General features: G+C 52.0%; 1 protein-coding gene across 1 annotated transcript in view; it reads right to left on the bottom strand.

Annotated features, from left to right (window-relative positions):
* The window catches only part of VIL1 (villin 1), a 33,168-nt gene that overhangs the window by 5,071 nt on the left and 14,350 nt on the right, over positions 1 to 13,747 (bottom strand). The window contains exons 10-19 of the mRNA XM_008058846.2: positions 12,768 to 12,921; positions 12,035 to 12,135; positions 11,811 to 11,948; positions 11,053 to 11,211; positions 9,146 to 9,325; positions 8,392 to 8,537; positions 7,310 to 7,454; positions 6,366 to 6,554; positions 3,818 to 3,886; positions 2,342 to 2,482 (exon numbers count right to left, since the gene is read on the bottom strand). Coding sequence (XP_008057037.1) covers positions 2,342 to 2,482; positions 3,818 to 3,886; positions 6,366 to 6,554; positions 7,310 to 7,454; positions 8,392 to 8,537; positions 9,146 to 9,325; positions 11,053 to 11,211; positions 11,811 to 11,948; positions 12,035 to 12,135; positions 12,768 to 12,921 — 1,422 coding nt within the window. The remainder of the gene's footprint in view (positions 1 to 2,341; positions 2,483 to 3,817; positions 3,887 to 6,365; positions 6,555 to 7,309; positions 7,455 to 8,391; positions 8,538 to 9,145; positions 9,326 to 11,052; positions 11,212 to 11,810; positions 11,949 to 12,034; positions 12,136 to 12,767; positions 12,922 to 13,747) is intronic.

The raw sequence follows: 13,747 nt of genomic DNA, 5'->3' as shown, positions 1-13,747 counted from the left end.
GGTGGCCGGGAGCATGCCACTGCCCTCCAGCCTGGGTAACAGAGTGAGACTCCAACTCAAAAAAATAAAATAAAATAAAATTTAAAAATAGCCAGGCGTGGTAGCATGCATCTGTAGTTCCGGCTACTTGGAAGGCTGAGGCGGAAGGATCGCTGGAGCCCAGAAGGTCAACACTGGGATGGCCATGAGCATGCGTGCCACTGCACTCCAGCCTGGGCAAAGGAGTGAGATTCCAACTCGGAAAAAAATTGTTCAGGCATGGTAGCACATGCTTGTAGTCCTAGCTACTTGGGAGGCTGAGTTGGGAGGATCACCTGAGCCCAAGGAGGTTAAGGCTGCAGTGAGCCACGATTGTACTACTGCACTCCAGTCTGGGCGACAGAGTGAGACTCCGATTCAAAAAAAAAGAAATGTCGTTTTTTTTTAGTTGGAGTCTCACTCTGTTGCCCAGGCTGGAGTGTAGTGGCATGCTCCCAGCCACCGCAGCCTCAACCTGCTGGGCTCCAGCGATCCTTCCGCCTCAGCCTTCCAAGTAGCTGGAGTTACAGGCGCGCGCTACCACGCCCGGATGATTTTTGATTTATTGTAGAGATGAGGTCTCGCCAAGTTGCCCAGGTGGGTCTCGAACCCGCGGGCTCAGGCAATCTACTCACCTCAACCTCCCAAAGCGTGGGATTATAGACCGAGCCGGCTAAGAAATATTTTTAACAAGCTCTTCTTGCTGTGCTCTCTCTCCCCAAGCAATCCATACAGGCCTGCCACTGCAGTTAACCAGAAGGACCATATGCTGATGGGTCTTGGATTTGTACCTCCGCCCTAGTGTTCTGAATTGCCTGCCCATTGAACATGTATCTCACCTGGATGTCTTCCAGGTGCCTCAAAGGATATAGCTACCACTCAACTCATGATTGTCCTTCCCTGAGCTCAGTCTGACCCTGAGTTTGCTTTCTTGGAGAATGAAAACTCCTCTCTCTCATACTCTTTATCCAGTAAAGACCAAGTGTCATTGATTTTACCTCCAAAATATTTCTCTAAGCCGTCTTCTCTCCACCTCCCTCACCCTGACCTATACTAGGTTCCCACCTACCTCTCAGTCTGACAGCACCAACACTCTCTCCTAACTGGTCTCCCTATGGCTGCTTTTGCCAGCTTCTGGTCTATTCTTCACTGAGCAATTATAGTTGTCTTTTTTTTTTTTAAGAGACAGGGTGTTGCTCTGTCGCCCAAGCTGGAGCACAGTGGCAGTATCATAGCCCACTGCAGCCTCAAACTCCTGAGCTCAAGCAATCCTCCTGCCTCAGCCTCCTGAGTAACTGGGACTACAGGCATACACAATCACTCCCAGCTTTTTTTTTTTAAGAGACGAGGTCTCAGTATGTTGCCCAGGCTGGTTTTGATCTCCTGGACTTAAGCAATCCTCCTGCCTCAGCCTCCCAAAATGCTAGGAGTATAGACTAAACCACTGCACTTATAGTGACTTTTTTTTTTTGAGTCGGAGTCTCACTCTATTGCCCAGGCTAGAGTGCAGTGGCACGCTCGCAGCCACCGCAGTCTTGATCTGCTGGGCTCAGATGATCCTTCCGCCTCAGTCTTCCAAGTAGCTGGAGCCACAGGTGTGTACCACCACGCCCGGCTAATTTTTTGATTTATTGTAGAGATGAAGCCTCACCAAGTTGCCCAGGCTAGTCTCAAACCCCTGGGCTCAGGCAATTCTCTTGCCTCTGCCTCCCAAAGTGCTGGGATTACAGGCGTGAGCCACCACACCAGCTGATCTTTTTTTTTTACAGGTGTGAGCCACCACACTGGCTTCACCCATAATGGCTCCCTTTCATTGTCAGGATAGATACCTGGGATAAAAGGCACTGCTCAGTTCCACCTCGCTCATTCCCCAACTGGCCACACTGCAGCCACTCTGGCCACCTTGCAGTTTCGCCTCCATCAGCAACCCCTTCCCTCAGCTGTGCTTATTCCTGCCTCCAGGTTTCACATTTGCTGTCCCTTCTCCAGGACTGACTCACTTTGCCTCAGTAATTCCTATTCACCTTGCAAAAGGAAATCTCTGGCTAAATCAGGCTCCTTTTAGTAACATTCTTCATGGCTCCTGTACTTCACCTTTCTGTCACTTATTGTCTCTAAGATTAAATAACCCTGTAATCAGGCATCTCTGATCTCTGTCCTCCCAGAATGTAAGAAGCCATGAAGGTGGGACCTGGTCTGTCTTGTTCACCAGGGCATCACCAGAACCTAATCACATGCATAGCCCAATCTGGGGGCCAACTAGGATTGTCCAACAAATGGACAAGCTGTAACTTCTTTCTCCTCCTGTGAAAATCTTACCCACCTCCTTCCTGCTGGGGTTCACACCTTCAGGGAGATCCTCCACAGGCTTATTCACCAGCTGCTCCAGAGGGAAGATGGGCAGAGGCCCAGAAATGAGGCTGGTATTAACATTGAACATGTCCACTGTGGGGCTTGTGACCTCCTAGGGAAGAAAAGGAAACAAATGGTTACTTAGGCTACTGTGTGGCTTCCTTCCAGGCTGCCTTTCTCTCTGAGGTCAACATTGATTCTCGCGTACCATCTTCAAGAAGCCTCCCCGAAACTGCCCCACCTGCCACACACACAAGAACACAACACAGAGCTTAGCGGTCTGTATCCAGCCAGTCAGTTGGTGCAAAATGACTATTATGTTCAATGACTTATGAAGTTTTTCATGGCTTCCTCAGAATTCGAGATCTAGTCTGGATATTTATGACCCTGTCTCTCTTATCTGTTGTGAAAATTCATGCATAAATTCACTTAGCCTTGACCTATCTATACTTGCAAGTCTGCACTGTCAGTCCACCAAGAAGGGTTTATTGAGTGTCAGTTGAGTTTTTTTTGTTGTTGTTGAGTTTATTGAGGTGACAGGGTGAGAGACTCCAACTCAAAAAAATAGCAGGGCCTTGAAATCTGCATTTTGTTTTATTTTGGGTTTTTGTTTGTTTTTGTTTTTTGAGTCAGAGTCTCACTCTGTTGCCCAGGCTAGAGTGCAGTGGCACTCTCATGGTCACCACAGCCTCCACCTGCTGGGCTCAGGCAATCCTCCCTACTCAGCCTTCCAAGTAGCTGGAACTACAGGCACGAGCTACCACGCCCGGCTAATTTTTTATTTATTGTAGAGACGAGGTCTCGTCAAGTTGCCCAGGTGGGGTCTCGAACCTGTGTGCTCAGGAAATCCACTTGCCTCGGCTTCCCAAAATGCTGGAATTACGGGCTGAGCTACCACGCCCGGCTAATTTTTTATTTATTGTAGAGACGAGGTCTCGTCAAGTTGCCCAGGTGGGGTCTCGAACCTGTGTGCTCAGGAAATCCACTTGCCTCGGCTTCCCAAAATGCTGGAATTACGGGCTGAGCCACCGAGCCCGGCCAATTTTTAAAAACATATTATAGAGATGAGGTCTCACCATGTTGCCCAGGCTGGTCTCGAACCCCTGGGCTCAAGCAATCCTCTCACCTCCGCCTCCCAAAATGCTGGGATTACAGGTGTGAGCCACCGCATCTGGCGGAATCTGCATTTTAATATGTTTCTCCCTCATTCCCTTCCCCTGTCACCCAGACTCCTATACGTGATACAATTTGGGAACCATTTCACCAGGAAATGAAGGAAACACAGCTGCTACAGGCACTGGAGTTAACAGCAAGTGCTTCTATGAGAGGTGGGGAGAAATGGGAAGGAAAGCACGGAACACTGGCATCTTCTCAAGGGCTCTCGGCTCCCATGGGTCTGACTGCCAGCTGGCCACTGCAGGGCCCAACCACCCTGCCCTGGACTCACAGCAGTGATCTGGCTCCAGTCCGTAGAGTTGCTGAGCTCCGCTTTCAGGTCCTCATAGGATTTGGTGTCCTCCTGCATATAAAGTAATAACGGGTCTCAGCAAGGGGCATGAAAGGCCATTTTTCTCTCGGGGATGAAAGGAAAGCTGGTCTGAGGCCTAGTAAGAAGAAAAAGAGCAAGCTCCAGCTGAGACTGGAGTAGGGGCCCTGAAGAAGGAGGTTAGATGGTGAGGTTTGGGAGCCCTTTGCTGCCAACAAAGCTGCCAGATCAAAAAAGGGCAGGGCAGGCTGTTGATCTGTCCCAGCTCAGCCTGACATGGGACTGAAAAGGATTAGGATCTGTTCCTACTCACATAGCCCAATGCCAGCAGCTACAGGCAGTGTTGAGAGCCCAGTCTATGTTGTGTAGACTCAGGGTAATGCAGGGGTCCTGGGGATCAGAGCCTGCTGCAGGGGAGTCAAGGGGCCATGGTTCTTGAGGAGCCACCTCCATACCTGAAGCTCACTTATGTTATGATGAATGAATGAATGAATGAATGAATGGAGGCTGAGAAAGAAGCCAGTACCAACTTGAGGTGAGGGTAGGGCTGCCAAAGTTGTTGGCTTAGGGGTACTAAAGTGGATTGAAGCCGGGCTCGGTGGCTCAGCCTGTAATCCCACGCCTTTGGGAGGCTGAGGTGAGTGGATTGCCTGAGCCCGCAGGTTCAAGACCCGCCTGGGCAGGGCGACCTCATCTCTACAATAAATCAAAAAATCAGCTGGGCATGGTAGCGCATGCCTGTAATTCCGGCTACTCGGAAGGCTGAGGCGGAAGGATCGCCGGAGCCTGGCAGGTCGCGGCTGCGGTGGCTGGGAGCGGCCACTGCCCTCCAGTCTGGGCAACAGAGTGAGACTCCAACTCAAAAAACAAAATAAAGCAAGAAAACAAACACCAGATTTAAGGAAGTTAAGCTATCTCCCTAAACCCTTCTGCTGTGTCAATTTAGAGCACCTGGAACCACCAGACTGCGCCTCATACTACCTGGCCATCCTGCTTCCTGCAGAAAACCTTCGGTGAGCTCCATTTTGGGTCCCTGCCCTCTGCTTCTATCTAGGGAAGCATCCTGTGGAAATGTGGCGTGCTGTCCCTCAAGTAAGGACTGCATATATGACCCTTTTTGTTTAGAATTGAGTGCCAGGAAGACATTTATCAGTCCTTTTGAACAGACATGTTTCCTTTCCACCAACACCAAGAATCCACCAAGTTGGTGTGGTGATGAGAATGTTCCTGTCTGTGCTTTCCAAGACAGTAGTCACTGGCCACATGTGGCTACTAAGCACTCAAATTACGGCTAGCTGGCCAGGTGTGGTGTCTCACACCTGTAATCCTAGCACTTTGGGAGACTGAAGGAGGAGGATTGCTTGAGGCTAGGAATTCGAGACCAGCCTGGGCAACATAGCAAGACTCCCCCCAACCTCTCAAAAAAGTTGAAAATTAGCCAGGTGTAGTGGCATGTGTCTAGTCCTCACTACTCAAGAAGCTAAAAAGGGAGGATTGCTTAAGGCTAGGAGTTTGAGGTTACAGTGAGCTATAATCACACCACTGCACTCCAGCCCAGGTGACTGAGTGAGACTCTGTCTCAAATAAAAAAATGACTAGTAAGGAATTGAATTTTGTTTAATTTTTATTGATTGAGTTGGAGTCTCATTCTGTCACCCAGGTTGGAGTGCAGTGGCAGGATCACAGCTCACTGTGGACTTGACTTCCTGGGCTCAGGCAATCCTCTCGCCTCAGCCTCCTCAAGTAGCTGGGACTACAGACATATGCCACCATATGCATGCTAATTTTTTGATTTCTGTAGAGAGGAGGCCTCAATATATTGTCAAATTCCTGGGCTCAAGCATTCCTCCTGCCTCAGCCTCCTGAAATGCTGGGATTATAGGTGTGGGCCACTGCATCAAGCCTACTTTAAATTCAAATAATTGGCCTGGCTTGGTGACTCAGCCTGTAATCCCAGCGCTTTGGGAGGCCAAGGTGAGTGGATTGCCTGAGCCCGTGGGTTTGAGACCCACCTGGGCAACTTGGCGAGACCTCATTTCTACAATAAAGCAAAAATTAGCCCGGCGTGGTAGTGCGCGCCTGTAGTTCCAGCTACTTGGAAGGCTGAGGCAGAAGGATCGCTGGAGCCCGGCAGGTCGAGGCTGCAATGGCTGGGAGCGTGCCACTGCACTCCAGTCAGGGCGATGAAGTGAGACTCAAACTCAAGAAAAAAAATAATTCAAATAGTCAATATATCTCTTACCTATAATATCCAGCAGTTTTGAGCTCAATGGAGCACCCAAAGAAGCACTGTAATTAGCCTTGGTTTTTGATAGACTTCTTCCCCAGGGGGTTTATGATCATACTGCAGCTGTATTTTTTATTCTAAACCGCCTCTCTCTACCCCTTTATAAATCAGCAGGTCATGTATCCCAAAAGGACAGAAGAGCCTGTGGGAGTCAGCCCTGCCCTCCCGGGTATGCCATGAAGAAGCCACCTCGAGAAGGACGTTCTGGGCTGGGCCACTCACATTCCACTTGAAGGGATCCCAAGCCAGGAACCAGCCTGTGAAGGTGGGGGGCTCGTGTCCCTGCTTCACCACAATGATGGGGGTGTCAAGGTCACGGCCACTAGGGTGGGTCTTGAGATATTCCTGCACAGTGATGGCTGCGGCCTTCTTCTCCTCCTCATTGGCATGTTTCCCGATCCAGAAGAAGACCTGTTGGGAATCCCAGGAGCTCGATCAGTCCTTCCTGTCCTCACTGCCCCTGACCCTGCCACTGCCCAGCCAAATGGCCTAAGGTAGTCCCCATCTGGCCTTGCTTTTGCATCTGGAAAAGGAGGAGATTGGATAGACGCCTTCTACTTGGATATTCTGCAAATGTGTCACCCTCACCTTTCCAGAGCCCAAGAACCTCAAAAACACTCTTGCTGACATGTGCAATAAATAAGACTTCGAGCCAGGCTCGGTGGCTCAGCCTGTAATCCTGGGCCTCGGGAAGCTGAGGTGAGTGGATTGCCTGAGCCCGTGGGTTCGAGTCCTGCCTGGGCAACTTGGTGAGACCTTATCTCTACAATAAATCAAAAAACTAGCCAGGCATGGTAGCGTGTGCCTGTAGTTCCAGCTACTTGGAAGGTTGAGGCGGAAGGATCGCCAGAGCCCAGCAGGTGGAAGCTGCGGTGGCCGGGAGGGGCCACTACACTCCAGTCTGGGCGACAGAGTGAGACTCCGACTCAAAAAATAAATAAATAAGACTTCGAAGATGAAGAATACATCCTGCCCAGCAGGCCCTCAGCATGTTCCTCCCCACCTTCCTTCTTTCTTAGGCTCCCGGTGAGCATGATACCATTCCCAGGGAGAAAGCATATGGGGGCGAAGTGCACCTTGACACTTACCTAACCCTGAAGCCATTCTTTCTTGGCCCTGGGGATAGAGATGGGTGGATAGGAGGATCCCCAGGCCCTCGGTCCTACCTGGTCCCAGACATCTAGCAGAAACACATCATCCTCTTCCAAGTCATCCTGACTGAAGTCGAAGATCTCTGTGGCCAGGAAGCGTCCAGTCTGATTGGAACATTCAAAGAGCCGGGGAGTGATGACCAGGTTTTCTTGCTGCAGTCTGCAGGACGGAGAGAAGATTGCATTGTCTGGAGAAAGGTGCAGGGAAAGGAGGATGAGGACACAGAACTCTGAGGGCAGGGCTCTGGCATGGAAAGGCCAAGAGTGCTCCAAGGGAGAAATCCTCAGTGCATTCCAGTGCCCTGCTAGTTTTTCCTGATATCTTCCCTCTACTCTTCCTGATGCCCTTTTTGCTTTTGAACTGGGGAATTGTGGATCATGGATATTCTTTAGAAAAATAATTTGGTTTTGGTTTTTGTTTTTCGTTATCTTTTTGAGTTGGCGCCTCACTCTGTCACCCAGGCTGGCGTGCAGTGGCATGCACCACCACGGCCTCGACTTTGGTTCAGGTAATCCTTTCACCTCAGCCTTCCAAGTAGCTGGAACTACAGGTGCACACCACCACACCCAACTAATTTTTCTTAGTTTATTGTAGAGATGAGGTCTCACCAATGTGCTCAGGCAATCCTCTCACCTCGGCCTCCCAAAGTGCTGGGATTAAGGTGTGAGCCACCGTGTCCGGCCAGAAAATTCATGTGAAAGAGGATTTATGGCTGGTGCTCCCCAGCATCCCAGGCCTCTGTCAGCACCTATAGGCAGGGGCTGAGCTCTGGCAACTTTTTTCTGAAAGGCACACCTCTGGCCCTGGCCTTCTCTTTGAGCTGTCTCCTATGGCTATGAACTTCCTTTCCCAAGGAAACCCCCCACCGGGCCTTGGGCATACTGTGGTGAACAACACAGACACAGCCCCTGTGCCAAAAGGCTCCAAGGGCGTGGCAGCCCCTTATTTATCTTGTAGCCCGGGGGGCCTAGCACAGTGCCTGGTACACAGAGTCCTCAACCCATGCCTACTGCAGGTGCTGGGAGTAGGGGTGGAGATGCTAGGAGGCTCCCCAGCCTCATCAGGTGAGCTGGAGAGAGAGAGACCTGAGAGTTACCTCTTGGTGTTGGCATAGGGGGCCTTCCCGCCCAGGGCCATCCAGAAGTTGGCTGGCTCCTGCCCTTCCACTACCACTTGCTTCTCCGTCCGGGAGATAGTATCAGCAACCATCTTGGCCATTTCCCGCTCATCTCCACTGCAGCCCTGGGAAAAGTGGGGTTGGTGGGGGGGACCTGCTGAGCTGGAAGGGACCATTTCTAGTGTCACCACTACCCCCATCCTTCTGTCCCATTAACTTCCCAGAGTTCTAGATTCTGAGGGGGCCCTCCTAAATCAGGACCCTCTGCACACAGACCATTCAGGGACAGTTCTCCCATCCTCTCCTCTGTCCTTAACACTCCAAAAATTGCAGAGGAGATAAGAGTCTATAGTCTTCTTAGAGCGTGGGAGAAGGACTCCAAGAGGACGATGAAAGAGACAAAGGGAGAGGCAGTGACAGGCAGAGGGTAGTGAGAGGCAGCCCAAGACATAAAGACAGACCAACCCTGGAACAGAGAGGGGTGGCCAGAGACAAACAGAATGAAAGAGACCGATTCAGACACAGAGGCAAAGAGTCTACGGATGGTCAGCGATGGGACAGAGAGACAGACCCAGAACTGCAGAGGAGGGAGAGACTAGGCTCCAGGGGCAGCTGAAAACTGAGCAGGCAGGACTCAGTCAGCCAGAGGCTCCCACCCCAACCCAGATCTCTGAGACTGGGGGGCTCCTGGGACCCACTTGGGGATGGGGAGGCCTCTAGGCCCTGCACACACCTTCCCACACCATAGGTAGCAGCAGGATGGGGTCTTGAGGATGAAGACGTCATTGGAGTTGAGGGAAGCGGCCCGGGCTGGAACCTCAAAGGCCTTGGTGTTGTTGGCGCTGGTTCCCCGGACTTGGAATAGCCGCGTGGAGGGCACAGGCTCCAAGTTGTTAGCTCGGGAGGTGCCTCCCTGCAGGTGTGGGGAGAAGGTAGGGAGAGGGGCACAGGCGTCAGTCAGTCAACAGGACCATGGGGGAGCAGAAAGGCATAAAGAGAACCAGAGGGGAGAAAGATCAGAGCGGGGTCTGCCTGCCCCTACAGCTTCCCTGAGGCACCATCACCAGAATGGTCTTTCCAAAAGATTGCTGGCACCACGGCATTCCTGTGCTCAAAAATGTTCAGTGGCTCCCTGCTGCTTACAGCCTAAAACCCAGCTCCTCGGCTGAATATTTGAGACTCCCCCATGATGAGATGCAAACTGCCTTTGCAGATTCACTGCTCTCTCCAAACCCTCCACTGTCTTCACCCTACCCTGGACACAGCCATAACCCCAAACTCCAGCTTAGCTCAACCAGATTTCTCGCTGTTCCCCACAGAGGCTTCCCCCGCCTTTGTCCTGGCTGGCCCCCTGCATTATATGCCCTCATTTTACCTAGGCTAAGCTCTTCAACTCTCCCAAATGTCAAGACCTCCCCCAAACTCTCTTTCCTCCATGAACTCTGTAGACTCTACTAGATGGTTGTTCTCCGGCTCCCCTTTCAACCCAGCTTTTATCTCTGGCATTTAACCACACAGTGCCTTAGACAGTTAGTTCACTGCTCACGCACAGTGACGCGACTGTCCTCTCCCAACAAGATGGTAAACTGTATTAGCATGCCATTTGTCTTGCTTGGGGAATTGCAAAGGACTGTGTACTTAGTAGGTGCTCAATAAGCAGATTATTGCCTAAATGAGATGTCTATTTCATTATGTTAGAAGGCACCCATGTGGTTTGCAAAGGAGCATCATTTAGGCAAATCTATCCAAAATAACTTCCCTTTTCATATAGAATATTCAAGGACTTGGGATGTGGAGGGCAGACAGTGCTTGCAATATAGTGAGCATTTATTACATGTATTTCTTTTCTTTTTTTTTTTGTTTTGAGTTGAGTCTCACTCCACTGCCCAGGCTGGAGTGTAGTGGCACACTCATGCACGGCCACCCCAGCGTCGAACTGCTGGGCTCTGGTGATCCTTCCACCTCAGCCTTCCAAGCAGCCAGAACTACAGGCACATGCTACCACGCCCAGCTAATTTTTTTATTTATTGTAGGCGGTCTCACCAAGTTGCCCGGGCTGGTCTCGAACCTGCAGGCCCAGGTAATCCACTCACCATGGCCTCCCAAGGTGCTGGGATTACAGACTGAGTCACTGAGCCCAGCCTTTTTTTTTTTTTTTTTTTGAGTAGGAGTCTCACTCTGTCACACAGGCAGGAGGGCAGTGGCACACTCACGGCCACTGCAGCCTTGACTTGCTGAGCTCAGGTGATCCTTCTGCCTCAGCCTTCCAAATAGCTGGAACCACAGGCATGCGCCACTATGCCCGGCGAATTTCTTGATTTATTGTGGAGACAAGGTATCGCCATATTGCCCAGGCTAGTCTCGAACCTGTGGGCTCAGGCAATCTCCTCGCCTCAAGCCTCCCAAAGTACTGGGATTACAGGCGTGAACCACTACAACCAGCTTACATGTATTTCTAAAGTAACCCAGTGGCTGTTTCTATTACCAGTTCCTCACAGGTAATGGAGCCTCCCATGTCCTCTCCCATGAAGAATGGGCTTCACCCCAAGCCCCACCCTGACCACATGTTCCCTTCCCTGTCTCCTGGATGTCGCCCTGCCTCAGTAAGTACTGCCAGATGCCTCAGTCCAGCAGCCACACCTGGTAGACCACCATTTGTCCTTTGAAGATGGACATAAGGTGGGGCGGCTCCTTGCCCATTGGGACCCGGATCTGGACGGGTTCATCATTGTACTGCTGGTCCAGGATGACAGCTTGATAGGCCGAGGCTGTGATTTCATCCTGGCTGGCCTGGCTGCCCTGGGGAGGAATAGGAGGGAAGGGGTGGGAGGGGGTCAGCCCCCCATTCTGACCCCACCCTCCGCCTCAGCAACAGTTTCCTCCCCAATTCTGACCTGGCCCCAAACCCGGACACAGCCCAAACCCCAACCTAACCCAGACCTCAATTCTGATCCCAGCTCCAAACCTGTCTTATTCAGCCCCAGCCCAGCCCCACCTGCCACCCCCGCCTTGACCCCCCAAACCTCCTCTCCTCCTTTCTGCTCCGTCCTCAGGGAGTCACCATGGGCACCACACCACTCACCCCCAGCACTCAAGCACCTCCCTGATCCCTCACATCTAGACACAAAAACCCACAGACACAGCAGGCAGTGAGAATGTGCAGAAGACGATGGAAATGGGAAGGGAGACTCAGGACCAAAAGGAGAAGGGTTGTAGCTGGGAGGATTCCGTGGGATCCCACAGCCAAAGCAGTCCCAAGATAGAACAGGCTGCCTCTTGAAGGGGTGAGCTCCCCATCTCCAGAGGTATGCAACCCATGGGTGATCCACTTGGCCAGAGAATGGTGAAGAGGGGAGCGGAGCGGGCTGTGCTCTGGGCGGGACAGGGAGGGGTCTGACCTGCCAAATGTAGAGCAGGTAGTGCTGCTTCTCGCCAATGAGGTAGCTATAGAGAAGTAGGTAGCAGTCGCCTCCGTAGAAGTGGCCTAGCCACTTGGGATCCACAGGCACTAGCTCTAGGTTCTCAATGCGCCACACCTGGGGCCGGTAGCATGCTGGCGTGAGGTTCAAGACAGGTTCCACCATCCCTGCTCCACCCAGCATGGGCCTGCCCCCTCACATACCTGCACCTCCCCACTCCCGTCGTCTACCATCTTCTGCTGGGCAGCCATCTGAGGCTGGACATGCATGGACGTGGCATCAAACTTCACCTGCTCTACCTTGGCTGGAGTGGGGGGAATCGTGACACCAGTTGTCACTAGCTGAGGTCCTCTAGGTCCTCACAACAGCCCTGAGAGATGACTACAATTCTTAGATCCGTTTTACAGATGAGGAAGCCGAGGCTAGAAAGACTCAGTAGCCTACCCAAGGTTGCCCAGCTAGAGCTATCACATAGAACCATATCAGCCTGCTCCTAAGATGCCTGCTTTATCCATGCCTCTCAGGGAAACCAGGAGAGGCACAAGAGAAAAGCTTCAGCTGTCTTCCCCACCCTGTCCCTGCAGCATTCAGACTGCAAGCACTGACCCTGTCTCCGAGCTCAGCAGGGAGCCCCTTTTATCCTCCCCCAGGTGCCTGGTGCCGAGCTTGCCCTCAGCAAATATTGTCTGGTGAGAGACTGAAGCTGTCTGGTTCCCAGGGAAGCCCGACCCCGTCCCAAACGAAAAGTAGGTCCTTCTCGGCTCCGTTCCTGTGACAACTCTTGAGTTCGTTCATGTTCTCTTGTATCCCTACCCACCGGCTAAAAGTGTGCAAGGAAGGAGAACATCAGAGAAGGAGGGCAGGAGATGGGCCAGGTTGCTCTCCTGGCCCTCCTCCTGGACCCCGGCTCCCGCACTGACCCAGCCCGATCCTTACCCACAGAGCCCATGGTGTGGGTTTTGCCCAGGCCTGAGGTCCGGTTGGGCACTGTCCACTTCTGGAAGAGCTGCTGAAAGATGGCTGACTCAGCCCCATCATTCTGCACCTCCACCTGTGTGCTTGGTGGGTACTGCTTGGCTGTGATGAAATTCTGGGAAGAGACGCAGGTGGCTGGAAGCTATGTCCCTCCCCGGCCCCAACCCCCAACACAAGCCAAAGCCTGGCTCTAAATCCCAGCCAGGTCCACTGTCAAACCCACCCCTGATCCCAAACCTGAGCCCAACCCCAATCCCAGTGCTGATGCCAAACCTCACCCTACTCTGACCCCAACCTCAAGGTCAAACCAGACACCACCTCAAACCAAACACTGGCCTCAAGCCTCGCTCTGACTTCAACCCTGAATCTAATACTGACTCCAAACTTAACTCTGATCTCAACCCCAAGGCCAAATCTGACCCCTAGCTTGAGCCCACCTCAATGCTAACCCTAACGCTCAACCAACCTCCAACTATAACCCTAAAGCCATCCCAATCCAACACTGGCTCCAAACCACACAAGGCAAGAAGGTTGCTTGAGCTCAGGAGTTTGAGACCAGCTTGGGCAACATAGCCAGACCTCGTCTCTCCAAAAGATAAAAGATTTATCTGAGCATGGTGGTGCATGCCTATAATCCAAACCACTCGGGAAGCTGAGGCTAGTGAGGTGAGCTGTGATCGTGCCACTGCACTATAGCCTGGGAGACAGAGTGAGAGCCCCCCAACTCAAAAAAATAAAATCCTTGAGACTGTCTCCAGCTGCAGCAATGACTCTAAACTTTGACCTGGCCCTGGCCCCAAGCTGACTAACCCCCTTTTGTAGGAAGACCAGCCTCCATTTCTCCCTCCCTTTTCTTTTTTTTGAGTTGGAGTCTCACTCTGTCGCCCAGACTGGAGTGCAGTGGCCACTCCCAGCCACTGCAGCCTCGACCTGCTGGGCTC

Source organism: Carlito syrichta, unplaced genomic scaffold (genome assembly GCF_000164805.1).
Source record: "Carlito syrichta isolate Samal-C Ts95f unplaced genomic scaffold, Tarsius_syrichta-2.0.1 Scaffold303646, whole genome shotgun sequence".
Taxonomy (NCBI): domain Eukaryota; kingdom Metazoa; phylum Chordata; class Mammalia; order Primates; family Tarsiidae; genus Carlito; species Carlito syrichta.
The sequence above is the reverse complement of the archived record's forward strand: the minus strand, read 5'-3'. Positions and strand labels throughout refer to the sequence as shown.